Consider the following 20,523-nt stretch of genomic DNA (forward strand, 5'->3'; position numbering starts at 1 on the left):
ACAAGACAATCATACACGCATATTTCTTTACTGTTATAACTCAATTTCAGGTGAACCAATAGAGCCATGTGTGGAGATCACGTGTTTAGACTCAACTAGGGACACATTAACATTATAACATCATTAATCATGTTGAATACAAGACAATCATTTATCTTTACTGTTATAACTCAATTTCAGGTGAATCAATAGAGCCATGTGTGGAGATCACGTGTTTAGTCTCAACTAGGGATACATTAACATTATAACATCATTATTCATGTTGAATACAAGACAATCATTTATCTTTACTGTTATAACTCAATTTTAGGTGAACCAATAGAGCCATGTGTGGAGATCACGTGTTTAGACTCAACTAGGGACACATTAACATTATAACATTATTAATCATGTTGAATACAAGACAATCATGTATCTTTACTGTTATAACTCTATTTTAGGTGAACCAATAGAGCCATGTGTGGAGATCACGTGTTTAGACTCAACTAGGGACACATTAACATTATAACATCATTAATCATGTTGAATACAAGACAATCATTTATCTTTACTGTTATAACTCAATTTTAGGTGAACCAATAGAGCCATGTCCGGAGATCACATGTTTAGACACCAGTTGCATAGAACATTCAAAAGTATGTGACGGTAACTATGACTGTCCTTTGACGGAAGACGAATATCTATGTAGTGGTAAGTAAAAACGAGTATGAAGACACACTTATAAACCAATTTTCTCTGTAGTTAGTAAAAACGAGTATGAAGGTACACTAATATCCTAACTGTTTCTGTAGTAATTAAAAGCGAGTATGAAGACACACTTATACATTAATTGTTCCTGTAATAAGTAAAAACAAGTACGAAGACACATTAATACACCAATTGTTTCTGAAGTAAGTAAAAACAATTATGAAGACACTCTCATAAACCAATTTTCTCTGTAATAAGTAAAAACGAGTTTGAGGACACACTAATAAACCAATTTTCACTTTAGTAAGTTAAAGCGAGAATGAAGACACACTAATAAACCAACTTTCTCTGTAGTAAGTAAAAACAAGTTTGAAGACACGCTTATAAACCAACTTTCTCTGTAGCAAGTAATGAGGAGTATGAGGACACACGAATAAACCAATTTTCTCCGTAGTAAGTAAAAGCGAGTACGAAGACACACTAACAAATCAATTTTCCCTGTAGTAAGTAAAAACGAGCATGAAGACACACTAGTACACAAATTTTCTCTGTAAAGCTCTTTAAAGACCGACTAATGAATTTTAAAATCAAAATCACACTTATAAGTCGTGTCCAATCTTCAGTTTAGTTCAGACATTTTGCGTCCGGTCAATCGAAATCTATTCAGTCTATGCTGTGGTCTATGCTATGTATTTGGCAAAACCTTTCGACATTTTGGGTCCGAAATACTCCACTTCGTACTTTATTTTTTTTATATGCGACATCTGCAGCTGTCATACAATATTTTATAAATAACACATAGCATAGAGGGTGAAAGAGCAGATTGTCCCCTCCAAAAACGCATTGTCAACTAATTATTGCAAGTATCGCTACACTCGTGTGGTGTCCAGTTTAGTCGTTCTATGTCATAACCAAGCTGGAACTGATTTCGTCTCATGAGCATTCCACAAATGTTGTTTAATTTTAATGATTTTTTGTTTCATGTAGGTACATGCCCTTCCGGACAAATGACTTGCGTATTAGATGATGCATGTGTATCAGTAACAAAGATGTGTGATGGTATTGCTGATTGTAAAGCAGGAGAAGACGAACTTTTTTGCGCGCCTGCAGGTAAATATGAACGTGACCCATATTAAAAAAAAGACCACAAAATTCATAATGTAAAACAATTCATAAGAGAACCTGCATACATTATGTACAAAACTATAGACTGAAAACAAATATAATATTCATCAACAAAGGACTACCACTGAGTTCAGGCTTTTGATTTGATACTGCGTATACATAGTCTGTTCGGATAAACATGTATACTAACGGCATCCGTCCCCAACATAAGCAGAGGTGTTACAGTACAAAATAACATGTATAACTATAAACTATAAGCTGTCCTAGATCAAGAGCCTGTTGTTCAGCAGATATCGTTGGTTCAAGTCTGCCATATTTGATTTTCTTAAATCGTTTTGTTCTAAATTCAGTCGTAAGTTTTTAAAATGAATTGTTAAATATTGTTCATTTCGGACCCTTTTTTTGCCGAATGTACGGAATAAATTTTCTATATATTTCGTACCCTGACCATTTCGTACCTTGACTATTTTTTACCTTATGTTATATTAACAGAATACCATTACGTACCTCATTGAAAATTCGTATGTTTACTATTTCTTACCTCATGGAACGTTTAAATGTATGCCACTTCGTACATCTTGGAAGATTTATATGTGTTTATTTCTTGGTTGAAACAATCTGAAGGATTATTTATTGTAAGGCGGTTTCACTAGTAATGTCTAAAATTCCAAATTAAACATGTTAAGGCACATACGAGATATTATTTAGGAATAAATCAATGAACGATATTTTTACTAAAATTTGTAAGACTTTGTATTTATTTAGGATATTTATTTGAAATTTAAGCTGGCGCTGTAGTAACAGATATATCATATGCATCCAAGAAATATGCAGTACACATTAAAAATAGATATCTATCAAACGTTTTTCAAAATATGAATGGTTAGATATATAAGGATAACAAATAAATGAATTTGTACTTTCTGTTTTCTGTGTGACAATTCAATGCATTTCCTGACAAAAACAACTGTTAATGATTATAAAAACAGTTGCAGATATGTATTCCTGTGTTGGTAAATTAACCTCATATTTTTAGCGATGAAAAAATAAATAAAGGATAAAATCCTGCAAACCAGCGAAATAAAAACTGTTTGTTTCAATGTGCTGCTTAATCAAATATTTGTTTTTTTTTTATCTCAAAATGTTTTATATCTTAAAAAATGAAAATTTCTACAATATGAAACGATATGATAAACTTGTATTTAGTTTACGAAATGGTTGATGCATTTGGACCATAGAATTCCGCAAACAAACAAAGGTTGGATACATTTTATTTATATTATATCTAAATAAAATCATCTCAAAAATATTTACATCGTATTGTTTTTAAGAACTATTACAACTATACGATAACAAGTTGTGAACATGTATATAGTCCATGAGGTACGAAATGGTAGTTTTGTTTTGCCCATAGAGTACGAAATGATAATTTTGGGTTCGAAATTGCCAAGGTACGAAATAACATTTTACCTCCTTAACTATGCAGTCAGAGTGTTAAAACTGACTTTGGACGTGTAGTCTTCAGGGGAATCAATCATTAACTCAAAACTCAGTTTGCTAAAACTAACATTGGAATTTTAGTCTGTAAGGGTATCAATTACCAACTCAATAGTCAGTGTAATCAATTCTAACATTTTACTTATAGTCTCCAAAGGTTTCAATTATCAACCATGGTGTCAGTGTGTCAAAACAAACCCCTGACGTGTAGTCTCCAGGGGTACCAATCATTGATTCAGCCGTCAAGGTGTCAATACTTAAATTTAAAATTAAACTCATCGTAGATACCAGGAATAAAATTTTACACTTACGGCAGACGCGCATTTCGTCTATAAAAGGCTCATCAGTGACGCTCGAATCAAAAAATATTTAAAAGGCCAAATTAAGTACGAAGTTGAACATGTCAAAGAGCATTGAGGAACAGAAAACTTTTGCCAAATACAGCTAAGGTAATCTATTCCTGAGGAAGAAAAGCCGTAGTATTTAAAATATTCAAAGTTTTGTTAACAGTTAATTTATCATTATGAACACATCAATAATGACTCAAGTCAACACAGAAGTACTGACTACTGGGCTGGTGATACCCTCTACTTCAAGTCTTAAGACCTGATTTTACAAATTAAAAAAAGAACGATATGAAAGTTATTATAAAAGAGCTTTTTCAAATTGCTTTCGTGTATCTTAAAATTTTATCAACTCTTCCTCATATTTAAGCAAGGAAATACCAATACTAAAATATGACATTTTTTTTTAACTTTAATTTGATTTAGAAGGGTGTGAACAATACCAGAGTGTTTTCAATTGTGATAACACGTGTATTGATTTGAACAGCAAATGTGATGGTTATAATGATTGCAGTACTGGTGAGGATGAAGAGGGCTGCACAGGTAAGAGGCCGTATCAGAATCAAAAGGAATATGGGTTTTTGTTTGTTTCGGTCCCCAAAATGAAAATAACGTCACGTTTTTATTAGTTGATTTACAATTGTTTTATTACGTTCTTAACTAATAACGACGCTTTTCTGTACAGTTTTGAAGATAATACCCAAAATACATTAGATTCTGAAACTGTGAAGTAGTAGGACACTCAAAACCAGTTGTTTATACCCACACTGTAATTATTCTCTAATAAATCGAACAAGATAGTCATATTTACCAAAATTATCAAACTTACAAGTGTGTCAATAGTAAACGTTGTATCCTCTTCCTCGTATCGGCTTTTGAATTCTGTTGTTTACGAATTACGCCATCTTATAATTTAAAGCATTAAAGGGGCACTAGCTGCCAAATTCATGTTCACTGATTTGACTGAAATTCTCATATTTTATTTATAACAATGTAAAACATTTTTCCAAACTATCAAAAGTATAAATTAAACAATTTATAGGACTTAGTCTCAATAAGATGTAGCTTCGTTTCGTGTGAATTTTAGCCAAGACGCCAGCTAAATAACTATCGAGTTGACCTTCTATGACCATATAAGCAATGTAGACCTAAACATAGATATAAATAGATTAAGCAACTCGTGCAATTGGATTTTTATAGGTCTGTTAAAATTTGTAATATAGATTAAAAATGTATGTTTATGGTCGTTTTAATTTTAAAAGAATAATTTTGTGTGGATTGAATCAGTTAATCAAAAAAGTTCACTTGCAAGTGAATAATTCATTATCAAAGTTTATTAGCTAAATTTGACAAAACTTAACCATTTTAGCAGATAAAAGCAAATTATTATTTAACTCCTTCACTTTCATTAATGATTGAACCAAAAATATCATACTTTGATTTTTTATATATCACGTAGTTTGTGCCCCTTTAAGGTTAACTTAATTCGTATTCTGTTTGAAAAAATATACCTCTTGTCATTTGTTACATAATCGTTATGGAAGATGTGTTTAACCAAGTAGAAAGTTTTGGTGTACGCTTTTATAAATTGTAAAAGTGAAGTAGATTTAGAAACGGCGATCTCTTAATAAAGCTAGCAGGTTAATATATAAACGAGAAAGCAATACCACATCTTTTTGTGGTTTTTTTACTGGAAGGTTTTAACAATAAATCAAAGATTCGGAGATTTTCTTGCCAAAATTAGTAAATTAAAAATAAAAACTAATTTATATTTATTAATTATTTGAGCAAGCAACGTTTTCTTCACGGCAGCACTATCGGTGGAGTATAGGAAAATAGTTCCGGAAACGGTCAATGTACGGAGTTGTTACATAAACATCAGTTCAAATAAATCTATGTAAATAAATTATTATAAACTTAAATGAATAATATAGAACTTAATATGCCAGTATAACTTAAGTAACGATACACACTTATCGGGGAAGATTTTTGGTTGAAAGAGCAGTGCATCATTTAGTGGCATTTCATGCCAAATAATTTTTCTACATTAAGTCTTTTCGTTGAAAACTTTGCGTTGATCTAGCTTAACGCATCTTTTTTTCTTAATCTTCTAGAATATTTGTATAACAATGGCGGCGTCAGCTATATACATTTTGCAAATACGCAAGTTCAAACACAAAACAAATGAAGTATCTTATCTGCTATCGATATATAACCTGCATCAACCTATGTAAGTTAACGCGTCATTGTTGTTAAAAACATGGAATGCAGATTTCAGATATTTCATTTTCGATCACCTTAATTATTGTTGCACATCCTTTGAGGAGCGAAAATATTTAATGTTGACATTATTAGTATTATTGATTTAACCAGGATCGACCCTTGGCCATTTTTCTTTTTCACAGCCTCCATCGCAAAAACGATATTTTCGCCATGTTTTGTTTCGTGAACTAGCAAAAACATATTTTTTGTTTAAGATTTTCCATCTTTCCAAAGAGCAATCAGTTTACCGATTTGTTGTCTTTTAAAATCTACAGTATTTTTTTCAATCTCAAATAGAGACAATAGTAGTATACCGCAGCTCAAAAGTCATAAATCGATTTAGGGAAAAGAAGTCCGCGTTAGAATATAAAACCAAAAGTAACACTTCAACTATAAGACAAAAATAACGAAACAACAGAACTCTGAAGTGCAACAAAAACAAAACGGCAATGTAAGCTACATAGAAACGAACTGTTATATAACAACTTCCATATTTCTGACTTGGTACAGGACATTTTCAAAAAAAATGTTGGGTTGAACCGGGGTGTTTGGCTGGCAACACATCACACTGTATGGCAATGAAAAATTAATCGTTAAAATGTTAACATTACATGACGGGAATACAGTACAAATTAATAAAAGAACACTTAAGACATAGACATACATTAGAATATAGATTGTAATGCTTTTCCACATGTTAACCGCAGAGTCACCACGATAAACTTGAATTAATTTAGGACAGCATACCAAAACGGCATAACATAATTACTAACGGTGTGTCTGTCACACAAATGTGTCAACGCCTCAAAAAGTAACGTCAATAGTATATTCATTAAAATTAGATATTAATCAAGATATGTTTTTATAAAATAAATGTTTTTTGGTGTATTTTATAATAATTACGAGAACATTAAAATACAATTGTGCTAGTAACTGTGCAACTAAATGCGTTATCGAACAATGCCGGTCTTTCTTACAATTCAAACTGTGTAAACCAAATAAATCCTGTGCACAAAGATACTCCTAAAATGCAAAAAAGATCATGAAGTTATCAGTTTGGACTTCTGAGAACACGGGATTCATCTTTAATAAGTGTATTGAATAATTCTCATCTATTTGAAAGGATTAGGTCATATATATTCTCTTTCTTTTGAATCCATTTATCATTAATTACAATAGTTTTATTTTCCGGACCATCGTTAAAAGAAAATGCGGAAAAAATATGTGTCAAATACATGCGTTGCTAAAACGATTCTGAAGTTCCCACTTCAAAAAAAATTAATTCTATATGTAACATCTGAAGCCATTAACAATGATTAAAGCACAACATTCCATGCAACACTACAATTACTACCTTTATTAGTTAGTTAATTATTGCCAACAACTATTGAATTATAATCCTGTTAGCTATGATAACTAATCATGCAATCATTTGATTATTGATTTTTAATCTAAATCGTAACGTGTTCAGGGTTAAATCGGTATTTTCTGATCATGAAAAGTCTGCGAAGCACGACAAAAGTAAATAAGAGGGACGATGTTGAACCATTATATGTCTTTCATCAAGGATATATGACTGTTTCCAGGTTGATGCCTCTTTCTTGTACTAGTTCATTTAGTGGACAATGTTTTCATCATTAGAAATAATCATATGTATAAATGAGTCAAGCTATTATTGATATGCTACTTTCAGATTTAGAACATTTTTTTTAATATACTGCGGAACATTCACAGTAGAAGTTTCAGCCCACTCAATTATTCTTGGCGTCTGTTTCAGTATCGGTATCGGCCGCGTTCGGTTAATCTTATGATGTTTTTGTTTATCAAGGGTTGCCCTTAAATGAATATTTTGAAGTAATTAAATTATGTGTGTTAAGTAGTTTTTGCCAAAATAAAATAAACCGTTCTGCTATTTTCATGTTTATGCTTTACTTTCTTTACTGTGATCACACGCGAAACTGATGACAGTAAATCAGGAGAGACGAAGTACTCAAACGGAAGATACATAAAATGGTGTTTAAATTATTCTCCAGCGAAACTTATGACGGTAATTCAGGAGAGACGAAGTACTCGAACGAAAGTTACATAAAATCATGTTTTAATTATTTCCCAGGATGCAATGCTAATTTCCAATGTAATGATGGAAGTTGTCGTCACTTTGCTAATGAGTGTGATGGCAATATCGATTGTGCTGATGGAGAGGATGAAGGACATCAATGTAAGTAATATGCATAAAAAAAGTAAAATAAAAAAAAACTGAACTCCGAGGAAAATTTAAAACGGAAAGTCCCTAATCAAATGGCAAAATTAAATGATAAAACACACAAAACGAATTGACAACAAAATTCATATTCCTGACTTAGAACAGGCATTTTTAAATGTAGAAAATGGTGGACTAAACCTTGTTTGAACACGCTAAACCTTTCCCTTGTATGAAAGACGCATCAAATTCCATTATATTTACAACGATACGTGAACAAAACAGACATTGTAGGTAAAATTGTAAAAATAGGGGTATAGCAGTCATCACTGTGTCACAATCTCAATTAGAACAATAAACAACAAAGGAACACAACACGCATCTTTTAAATTTAACAACCACATCCATTGCCCACTTATTTTTTATTACCTTGGCGAAATTACTTTATTATCCCTTAGGTATCTTTCTGCTCTATTTGTATAAATACATGTGATATCTATTTTATTCTAACTTAAAAAAGTAGACATTGGTTCAGGGAGGTCACTCTTTTAAATCATTAATGCGTTTGTAAAATTCAATTTTCATCAATGCGTTTTAAGACATTACCTGAAACAGATTGAAAATAATCTCTGTAACCCAGATGTTTAGAATATATTTATGAAAATGGTTGACATAAACGTACTGATTTAAAGAGTTATTTCCCTTATCATAGGTCTTCCTCCTTAATATAGAACGGAAGCTTTCAGTTGAGATTAATTGAGGTTTTAAAAAGTTCATTGTTGCATCCAAATATCATTAAATGATGCAAATTCTATAGCATCAATGCACATTTCGACAAAAAACGACAATTAACTAATGAAAAACGATGACAAAAAAATAACGCTATTTTGTAACGTCGTATCTATTTAAGGAATGACTGTAATATTTTTTCTGTCTATGAAGCAATAACATAAAAAATTTGATGCACACTGAATAACGCGCGTATCGGGTTATTTAACAGTGTGCACCACATTTTTTATGTTATTTCAAATAAACAGAAAAAATATTACAGTCATTTCTTATAATTTAATTCTAAATTCCATTTCAAACCGTAAAAAAACATGAAAAAACGTTGATGACGTCACGGTCACATGACTAAATTATGTCTATGGGGTGATAACAAAATAACGTCAGGCAATCAGAAGACGCGTTACATCCAAAATTAAATTATAGTTATTTCGTATACTTAATCAAAAGTTAAGAAAAGCTGTTTGTCAGTATCTTTGTTTAAGCTTTAAAATTGAGAATGAAAACAGGGAACGTGTCACAACGACTACAACCCGATCAAAGAGCAGAAAACAACCCGAATCCACCAATGGGTCTTCAACACAGCAAGCATATCCCGCACCTGATTGCGGGCTTTGAATAGCCCTTGAACAAAAATGTGTACTAGTTCAGCGAATATGAACGTCTCGCTAAAATCCGAAACATATTAACCCATTTTAAAAAAATAACAACTCAAGACTATTAATACCAGAGGCTCCTCTTTTTGCGTAAAAATGCAGTGGAGGTTAACATGTTCCCTTGTTCTCAACCCTCTCTTATTCCTGTGCATACTTAAAACTTTCATAGAATTCGGTTCTGTTTTTTAAGAGGTGGCTAAAAGTTTATCATGTTTATGTTTATATTTGAATTAATTTAATTAATCAAGCAGTTAGAGTATCATGAGTATGAAGTATGCATATTGAAATAGGGACGAAAGATACCAAAGGGACAGTCAAACTCATAAATCTAAAACAAACTGACAACGCCATGGCTAAAAATGAAAAAGACAAACAGAAAAACAATAGTATACATGACATAACATAGAAAACTAAAAAAATAAACAACACGAACCCCACCAAAAACTAGGGGTGATCTCAGGTGCTCCGGAAGGGTAAGCAAATCCTGCTCCACATGTGGCACCCGTCGTGTTGAAGTTACACAAAACTTCTAATGTACACGTAAGACATAAATAATCAGGAAAATGTTATATGATAGTTTAATAAACAGGTAACAATATGGTAAGGATATGGAATTTAAAAAATGATTCCTAATACTTTCAGCAATAATCTTTTGCCTAGATATTCGACAAATCTTTTTTTTTTTGTGGCTTATATGTGCATTTGTATGAAATCATGTTGTTACATATACATATATATCGAAATTTAATTTCCAATCGAATGTTTGTGTGTCCATTCAACTAAATTAACTAAAATCAGTAGTTCATAATTGTTCGTAAAATTACATCAAAAAGCAATTTAAAAAGGAAATAAAAAAAGTCAGCAGATTGTCTGGTATGGATACATAGTTAAGGTCATTCGTCACAACTCGGCCGATTCCGTACATTCATCTGGAGTAGCAGATTGAGATACGATGTGTAAGAAAACCAAACTGAATGTAACATAGAAAAATAATTTAAAACACTTTCAGAGGCATACCATCCTACAGCTGCCTAGAATACATTTATTTTCACACGAAATAAATTTAATGTCTTATTTTATTTTTTGTTGTTGTTGAAAACAATTCAGTCTATGGCCAAGATGCATCGGAACTGAACTTTGCTGACAGACAATTTACAGCTTCTAATTTGATTAATTTACAATATTTAACAGCCAGTGAGAAATATCGATCACATATTTGAATGTAACATATATAAAAGGTCATTCGTCACAACTCGGCTGATTCCGTACATTCATCTGGAGTAGCGGATTGAGATACGATGTGTAAGAAAACCAAACTGAATGCAACATAGAAAAATAGTTTAAAACACTTTCAGAGGCATACCATCCTACAGCTGCCTAGAATACATTTATTTTAACACGAAATAGATTTAATGTCTTATTTTATTTTTTGTTGTTGTTGAGATAAATCCAGACTATGGCCAAGATGCATCGGAACTGAACTTTGCTGACAGACAATTTACAGCTTCTAATTTGATTAATTTACAATATTTAACAGCCAGTGAGAAATATCGATCACATATTTGAATGTAACATATATAAAAGGTCATTCGTCACAACTCGGCTGATTCCGTACATTCATCTGGAGTAGCGGATTGATATACGATGCGTAAGAAAAGCAAACTGAATGCAACATAGAAAAAAAATTAAAACACTTTCAGAGGCAAAACATTCTACAGCTGCCTAGAATACATTTATTTTAACACGAAATAGATTTAATGTCTTATTTTATTTTTTGTTGTTGAAATAAATTCAGTCTATGGCCGAGATGCATTGGAACCGAACTTTGCTGACAGACAATTTACAGCTTATAATTTGATTAATTTACAATATTTAATAGCCAGTTAGAAATATCGATCAAATGTTTTAATGTAAAACAAAAGGAAACTCTTCTACATTTGTATATAAGCGATATAAAAAATAAGCCAGGAGCCTGAAATTCAGTCGTTGTCGTTTGTTGATGTGTTTCATATTTGTTTCCGTTAATTTTTTGGTACATAAATTAGGCCGTTAGTTTTCCGTTTGAATTTGTCTTTTGTTTCTCATTTCGGGGCCTTTTATAGCTGTCTATACGGTATTAGCTTTGCTCATTATTGAAGGCCATACCTATAGTTGTTAATTTCTGTGTCTTTTGGTCTCTAGTGGGTATTTGTCTTATTGGCAATCATACCACATCTTCTTCTTCATATGCAGATGAAGAGAAATCTCCGACGAGGAGACCATTTCCGTTTCGTTTAATACTTCGTAATACTACATTCAATATAAGTGCAGTCATGCGGAGCTTGTATTGATCGGAAATGAACTTTGCGCCGGAGATTGGGTGAAGACATGATTATCATACAAATGCATGTATTGATTAAATTATTACTTGTTTTTAAAGGTCAATGTCCTAATGGTGAATTCAGATGCTTTGGTGGAAAATGTATTGACTACTCTTTGGTTTGTGATGAAACTCCTGATTGTATAGCGGAGGACGACGAAGTAGATGAAGCATGTGGTAAATCATTAAAAAAATATCACAAGTTATAATTATTCACATTTTACCACTAGTTAGAATTAATCACATTTTACCACGAATTAGAATTAATCACATTTTACCACGAATTAGAATTAATCACATTTTACCACAAGTCAGAATTATTCTCATTTTACCACGAGTCAGAATTAATCTCATTTGTCCACGAGTCAGATTTAATGACACTTTACTACGAGTCAGAATTCATCACGTTTTATTCAAATATTTCGAAGAATGATGAAATGGCATGTTTAAATTTTTTCATTATGAAACTGAAGATTACATATCAAAATTATAAAAGAAACCTGGCAAACATGAAAATAAGACAAATTAAGGTAGGAAGATAAAGTGTACATATGTTGCCATATTTTTCCTACTATGAGTATACCTACCGTACAGCTATCCCCAAAAATAGCATTTAATAGCAAATGTTCAGATAAGTCATACTCAGATAATGCATCACGTAAGCTAAAAATTAAATCTCATTGAAGAAACTCTGCTCATCATTAAGGTAACCACAAGCGTGAAAGGGTTGCATAAGACTTATCAATCACCCTAAGGGATGTACTTAGCTGAGGCTTTGGAATTTGTGTCAGATGTTCTCATTTAGTAAATGATAAAATATTTTGCCCAATAACATCAATTTATCTTTTCATATAAGACTTATAGCTCATAAAAGGTCAGTTACCAAAATGTAACCAGATCATAGATTTTTTTCATTTGATTTGAGACCCAAATTATACCAAGGCAAATATAAGGTAAGAGAGTGAGTCAGCCTTTTCCCGCCATATCTAAAAAAATAAAATTTTTCGAAAAGGATCTGCATAACCTATGAATATGTTTAACTTATTTTATTTCTTAACCAATACTTTTTCGACTGAAAGAATTAATTTTCATCTAAGTACATCCTTAAGGTAAAGCAGGTGGACGACCACAATAAATCAAGACGTTGAAGAGCATTGGTGTCAAAACATTAAAAAAAAAAAAAAAGATGTGAGTGCAAAATATTGCTAAATCCATCATGTTCAAACTCTTTTTTGTTCAAAATTGACGTTCGTCGATAACCAAAACATATGTGAAATAGGAATTGCAGGTCATCTATACGTTCGTTATTTTGGTCTTTTAACTTTTTTGTTTCGAGAGCCACGGATGAGTCTGTTGTACAAATGTTGTAGAAAAAAAGCGCGTCTGACGTTTCGATATTTGAATCGGGGTTTATTTATGACAGATGTATAGACTACTGATCTCATGATACCCTCAATGACGATATGCATCCATCATCGCAGGGACATCGAATTAAGTCGATCAGGTTGTAAATCCGAGTTTCACATGGATTCATATTTGTAAAAAATCGTTCAACAAGTTTATCATTAGTGATTTTGGTACTATGTGGACTCAGACGTGTAAACTAAACTTAACACTTGGTGTGCTGGGGATCCACAAAATAATGGCGAAAATAGAATCAAGCATTACCACTACCGAGTGTGTTTGGAAATCGATAGGGTGAATCCCAAATAAAACAATAGGTTTTATGAGAAGTCGAATGGCATCATCACAGTCTACAAGTGAGATTTGTAGAGAGATCTTTTTATTAAATCAGGACAGTGTCATTGATAGAATAATTAAAGAATGTAAATAAAGACTCAGGATGGGGTTATGATTCAAAATGGTGACTCAAAATTATCGAACAGTTTGATAGTTGATGAATTAAAAAAAGGAGTAAAAATTTAAACCAATTTTTACCATTTGAGCGTTGCCTAAAATTATCTGTGTATAACTATACCTGCTTTTACCCTGACACTGGCTGACAATTTGTTATTATAGCTCTCACAACACAGCGAGTAACGACAGTACTCACGACCACTGTACCAACGACTACTGTACCAACGACTACAGTTCCAACTACTACTATACCAACTACTACAATACCAGCGACTACAACACAAACGACGACAGTCCCATCGACGACCGTCCCAGCGACAACAACACAGCCAATAACTACCCAAACGAAGACATCAGTACCTACAACTACAGGTACTGAATATAACAATTAAAATGGAACTTAATTTCAACTTTGATAAAAATATGTAAAATCAACTCTAGGAGAAAAACTTTCAAGTATAAATACAAGTGAAAGGCTAAACAATATCTCTTTTATTATTGCCAAATAAAAGGTTGTATCAAACATCTTAGAATATGTCAACAAGATATAGGTAATGTCATAGTTAATGACTTTTTAACCGATTTAAAATCAAAAGAAACTTTTTTTGTATAGTTTAACTTGGGATTGCTGAATCACGGCTATGAGTGCCTCGTCAGTTTAACATAAGAAAGTATTAAAATAGGTTCCTATATTACAAAAGTAAACAATGTCTATTTGGTTTTTAAGAAGAGTCGACATTTGTGTTAAAAATATTTTTTCATATTATAATCATGGGTTCATGGAAACATAAAACAATACAGTTCAAAAATTAAGTTCACACATTTTGTTGATGGTAATCACTGACATCCAGCATATGATTCTTGGAACTAAAATAAAAAGATTTAATAAACCTTCATATGAATATGTCCTTATGAAGATGTAATTTGTTTGTTCTATCATCGCATTCTTAAATTTACAGTTTATTCATTACATTAATTCCTTATCATAATAAAGCCAACACAAATACATATATCAAGTGTGTACCATTGCATCAAATATGAGACAATATTTCTCCACTATCTACAGTAACATTTTTATTTTTGTACGCTTGGAAAGCATCGCGAAATTTGAATGCATTGAATCTTATCATGATGCATTTGTACTAGGTTACACATATTACAAATTCGAATACATGTGTATAGGTGAAAAATGTACCTCTTTATAGAGTTAGATACGTAGAGAGTGTAAAAATATCATGATAATGGACGAGATTTTGTGTAAAAATCTATTCTCTAATAATATGCAGGGAACGTAATGCTTGATTTCTAATGATTTGCAAAAATATTTGTTCTTTCTATGTACTCTCATCAAACAGAGTTGTCTTTCACATGACTTTCAAATGAAATCTAGAGGAAAGCAATAAAATGTTACGACCAATTTAAATTTTGACAAAAGAAGAACTGAGATCAAACGATTTACACGTTTGATTAGATAAAAATAATAAAAAAGGTTATTAGAAGTAAACAGAGAGCTATTTTTTTTATACCAACAGCTTGTGAGTATCTATTAATTATTCTATATCAACAGCTTGTGAGTATCTATTAATTATTGTATACCAACAGCTTGTAAGTATCTATCAATTATTCTATACCAACAGCTTGTGAGTATCTATTAATTATTTTATACCATTAGCTTGTGAGTTTCGATGTCATCAAGACGGTAAATGTATTTTAAAAGTTTGCAATAGACAAGAGTATCTATTAATTATTTTATACCAACAGCTTGTGAGTATCTATTAATTATTTTATACGAACAGCTTTTGAGTATCTATTAATTATTTTATACCAACAGCTTGTGAGTTTCGATGCCATCAAGACGGTAAATGTATTTCCCAAGATAAAGTTTGCGATGGAATAGAAGACTGTATGTTAAAAGAAGATGAAGATAATTGTGGTTAGTCATTCTAACATATCAAAATATATTATTTTGTAGCTACTAGCATATACATGTTAATGCTTTGTCATGTAAACGAACATTTTATAAATCTAAATTTGAAGTTAAGAGTATGCCTATTAGCGGTATTTCATGTAAACAAACAGTTTTAAATACCTAAAATAATAACTACGATCATGTCTGCTAACACTATGTCATGCAAACGAACAGTTTTATATGTCTAAATGTTAAGCTACAATCAAATATGTTGATGGTATATATATGTATTGTTAGCTACGAGCATGACTTTAATACACCATGGTTTTAGATACATATACATTTAAAAGGTTATATGGCATTCAGTATACGTGTTGATGAGAAAAACTGGAAACAGGCTTAATGGATATGAAGATTTAAATCCAAAATGAGTGGCGTCATTCAAAATCGATGCAAAAATTTCAAGCATACGATTTTCAAAGTTGACATTTTAGACTTTATGTAATCAAATTATGGAAAGAAAAGAAGACATTAGCTGAAAAGAAAAAAAGACAAATAGACAAATAATAGAACACAAGACACAACATAGACAACTTAAGAAAAAGCAAAACGAGGGTCATCAGATCCTGCTCCACATGTGGCACCCGACTTTTTGCTTATGTTGTTTCAAATCCGGTATACAGTCGAACTCGGTAGGTCACATACGTTAAAAGGGAAGGGAATAGTTAAGCTTGTACTATGTTTGTTTGTAGTAATGAATGTTCATTTCTTTGATGAAGATGTAAGTAATACACTTTCTTATTTATAACACAGAACACACTACCACTGATGGTGATGGCAACACTGATGGTGTTGGCGACACTGATGGTGATGGCGACACTGATGGTGATGGCGACACTGACGGTCTTGATGACGGCCCTGCAGATGGCGTAACACGTGTTATCAATGATGGCGGAACAGACGATAGTACTGCAGGCCCTACAATAATGGAGGATGAAAAGAAAGAAGAAGTAAAAGGTAAAAATCCTTAAAACCGCATGTCGTTAGATTGATTTAAAAGAACACGACGAAGTGACTAGAGACAATATAATGTATGAAATGTTCATTGCACTCATCATAAAGTTATCATGAGATTTATTAAAACAATGTTACATTAAAAACGTAAATGTGATACGATAGCAAATGAAACAAATGTTTGTCTAAGTTCAAATGACATTGAATTAAGCAACAATAACGTTTAAGGGTCAAGGTATATCATAAAACAATGGATACAACCACTATTACAAAGTCAGCTGTGATCCTGATAATATGATGTGCCATTAAAAAATGCAAAACAATTCAAACAATTTAACAAGCAGCCTGAAAAATGACAACAAAAAACTAAAATCAAATATTTCAGACAACAAAAAACTAAAATCAAATATTTCAAACAAACGCCAACCATTGGAGCAGAGGTTCCTGGCTTGAGACAGGTACATAATGAATGTAGCGGGGTAAAACATGGGTCAGAAGTGTCACAACAATATAAAGTAAGCTGTAAAAATCACATGGAGATGGCTTGCCTTATCTAACAGGCTCGAAGTATAAACACTTTTTGTATATATAACGTAGTAGCCCTTTATATTCATGGCGGAATCACGTGCAGCGATGATGAGAAAAAAACATAAAATTGTATTACACTTAAACTAGTAAATGTGATATGATAGCCTTCCAAACACGTAATCATCCAAGTTCAAATAACGTTGGTGAAAGCAACAACATCATGTATAGGTAAACAAATCTAATAAGATAAAAACCATATTGCATAGTCAGTTGTACTCATGAAAATATGTCGTGCCATTACGTTGTGTGTTTTAACAGTTATTTTATTACAACATGGATAAAAAGGAAATTTCTCTTTTCAGAATGCGGAGGGAATATGATAATGGACTTTTTGAATGATTGTTCAAGTAAGTAGAGCAAATGTGGTCTTTAAATTTGTTTGACGATAGAAGTGGGGATATCACAATATTTTGTAATAAATAAATTTGGTGTATTTACTGTCTTCTGATTTGCTAAAAGAATTGGCTTTATTTTCAATGTTATCAATTTTTATGAAGACACGCCCACTCTAACGTTGTGTATTCATACGCAAACATCTGTGTACGTTGTTATTGGTATTAATATATATCTTTGAGCATTATTTTTTATAGAAATTTATTGATAATGAATGGCAATAATTTATTTTGAATTTTTTGAACCATAAAATTAATTTTTGACTGTTCACATTTAACATAATCCGCTTCGCGGATTATTCAATGTGAAGAGTCAAAAGATTAATTTTATGGTTCAATAAATTCAAAATAAATAAAAGCCATTCATTAAAGATAATTCAAACACATGTCTTTACAAAATTCAAAATTATAATAAAGAGATGTTTGATGATTATCCTTTTAAAAACAGAAACAAAAGAATGATTATGTTAACAATTGGAGGTCACTCTGGTCACCATGAAACAGAACGTACAATACTAGCATTGCATACATGTTTAACAAGTTGATACGCTTGCTCCACATTAAGTGTCTTTTTCTCGTTATTGGTAAAAGAAAAGGGGGCACGTTGTAAAAAAAGAGTCACATAATCGTCTGTACACATTTGAATTAATCTGGTCCTAAAATCATTTATATCACATTGTAATGTATATTGCGTTTTTTATTTTTATTTTGTAATGAAATACTTTGTTCAAAAAGTGTGTTGGGGATAAAATCATCTGCAATTTGATGTTTACTTTGATAGCTAAATATGAACCTCAACTTAAAATTAATGGGAAGAGGGCGGAGTTTATAGTTATGGTACAACATATTCATTTTTGCATTTCATTCACTGAAAAACGTAAAAGGTCATGAACATTTATATGTTTTCATTTTATTGCAAAAATGTATACACATGGTAAATCACTTGTACCAAATCCCAAAAAAAACCTTTTCGAAATTAAATAGGATTTTGGTACGAGTTGCCCTAAGTTTGGAAAAATACTGAAAGTTTCTTCTTTTTGTTTTGAAAAAAAATAACGTGCTTTCACTAAATTGCTAAAAAATAATATCATGAACGAGATAGGGTTGTTTTGATGAAGAAAAATTGCACAATGAAATTTGTATCTACATAAACATATACATGTAATTAAAATGAATTTGGTATAAGAACAGTGTATATATTCATATCAAAGTAAAATGCAGACAGAGAGCGACAGAGATCTACATACAACACTTATCGCACAATGCACAGACCTTTTTGTGTATGACTTTTAATAAATATTTGCTCCTAGCTGAACAACTGACTTAAAATTGTTTTAGTGACTTCGTCCATATTTTTCTTTTATGAAATTTTTGAATTAAATTTCTAAACGGTTTTGGTAGGTGTGGGGTTTTAATTTCAGGAAATGGAAAAAAAATATCACCAAGCAGGGCAAGACAAGCACATTTTTGCAAACTTTCCACTTACATGATTCACCAATACATCGTTCTCCATACGTAAATCGCCAATATATCAGACTACATACACTGAACACGATTACATCATACTGCATACACTATTCACCATTACACAATACTGCATACACTATACACCAAACTACATAAACTATACACCATAATACAATACTGCCATACCACAAACATTATTCAGCATTACACTATACTGCATACTCTATTCTCAATAACACCTTACTGCATACACTATACACCATTACACCATACTGCATACACTATACACCATTACACAATACTGCATACACTATACACCATTACACAATACTGCATAAACTATACACCATTAAACCATACTGCCACACTCCATACCCTATACACCATTGCACCACACTGCATACACTCTACATCATTATACAATACTGCATACACAATTACAATATTAACGTTTTTTTATTGAGAATTCTTTAACTACAGGTGCAACAAGTGTGGGAATGAACATCTTGGTATTTGGACTTTGTTTACTGGGAGCAATTTATATCATAGCTTGATGGATCAATTTTTAAGAAGAAGACATTTTGAAAATTTAATTTTTTTACTGTCTTTACTGTTTTTATAACTTCACGGATCAGGGTTTCACCGGACCTCATTTTGATAATAGTATTGTTTGTTTTTTTGTGGATTTTCAAACAAAAACTTAGATATGAGATTTTGATATTACATTTTGTCACTTAATCATGTTAATTTTCAGTACTGTCTGTTGTTTACGTATGGACGTTGAATTATTATGTTTTAATGTGAAACAGTTGTATTTTTCTTAACTTTTTCATTTAGTTGCTTGCTGATATATTTTAACAAATTTATTGACGATTTCCTTTAAAAAGTAACAATTTTTGCTATAAGCTATATTTAATTAGAATTATTAAGTTTGGATTTTCAAACAAAAACTTAGATATAAGATTTTGATATTACATTTTGTCACTTAATCATGTTAATTTTCAGTACTGTCTTTTGTTTACGTATGGACGTTGAATTATTATGTTTAAATGTGAAACAGTTGTATTTTTCTTAACTTTTTCATTTAGTTGCTTGCTGATATATTTTAAAAAATTTATTGACGATTTCCTTTAAAAAGTAACAATTTTTGCTATAAGCTATATTTAATTAGAATTATTAAGTTTGGATTTTCAAACAAAAACTTAGATATAAGATTTTGATATTACATTTTGTCACTTAATCATGTTAATTTTCAGTACTGTCTTTTGTTTACGTATGGACGTTGAATTATTATGTTTTAATGTGAAACAGTTGTATTTTTCTTAACTTTTTCATTTAGTTGCTTGCTGATATATTATAACAAATTTATTGACGATTTCC

At 31.5% G+C, this 20,523-nt stretch overlaps 1 protein-coding gene across 1 annotated transcript in view; it reads left to right on the forward strand.

Annotated features, from left to right (window-relative positions):
* The window catches only part of LOC139504057 (very low-density lipoprotein receptor-like), a 37,525-nt gene extending 17,480 nt beyond the window's left edge, over positions 1–20,045 (forward strand). Inside the window, exons 9-18 of the mRNA XM_071294115.1 lie at positions 571–690; positions 1,675–1,797; positions 4,080–4,196; positions 8,029–8,133; positions 11,977–12,093; positions 13,936–14,145; positions 15,605–15,706; positions 16,496–16,699; positions 17,587–17,631; positions 19,624–20,045. Of these exons, the coding sequence (XP_071150216.1) occupies positions 571–690; positions 1,675–1,797; positions 4,080–4,196; positions 8,029–8,133; positions 11,977–12,093; positions 13,936–14,145; positions 15,605–15,706; positions 16,496–16,699; positions 17,587–17,631; positions 19,624–19,697 (1,217 nt within the window). The 3' untranslated portion in view covers positions 19,698–20,045. The remainder of the gene's footprint in view (positions 1–570; positions 691–1,674; positions 1,798–4,079; positions 4,197–8,028; positions 8,134–11,976; positions 12,094–13,935; positions 14,146–15,604; positions 15,707–16,495; positions 16,700–17,586; positions 17,632–19,623) is intronic.
* The last annotated feature ends 478 nt before the right edge of the window (positions 20,046–20,523 follow it).

This window comes from Mytilus edulis, chromosome 14 (genome assembly GCF_963676685.1).
Source record: "Mytilus edulis chromosome 14, xbMytEdul2.2, whole genome shotgun sequence".
Lineage (NCBI taxonomy): Eukaryota > Metazoa > Mollusca > Bivalvia > Mytilida > Mytilidae > Mytilus > Mytilus edulis.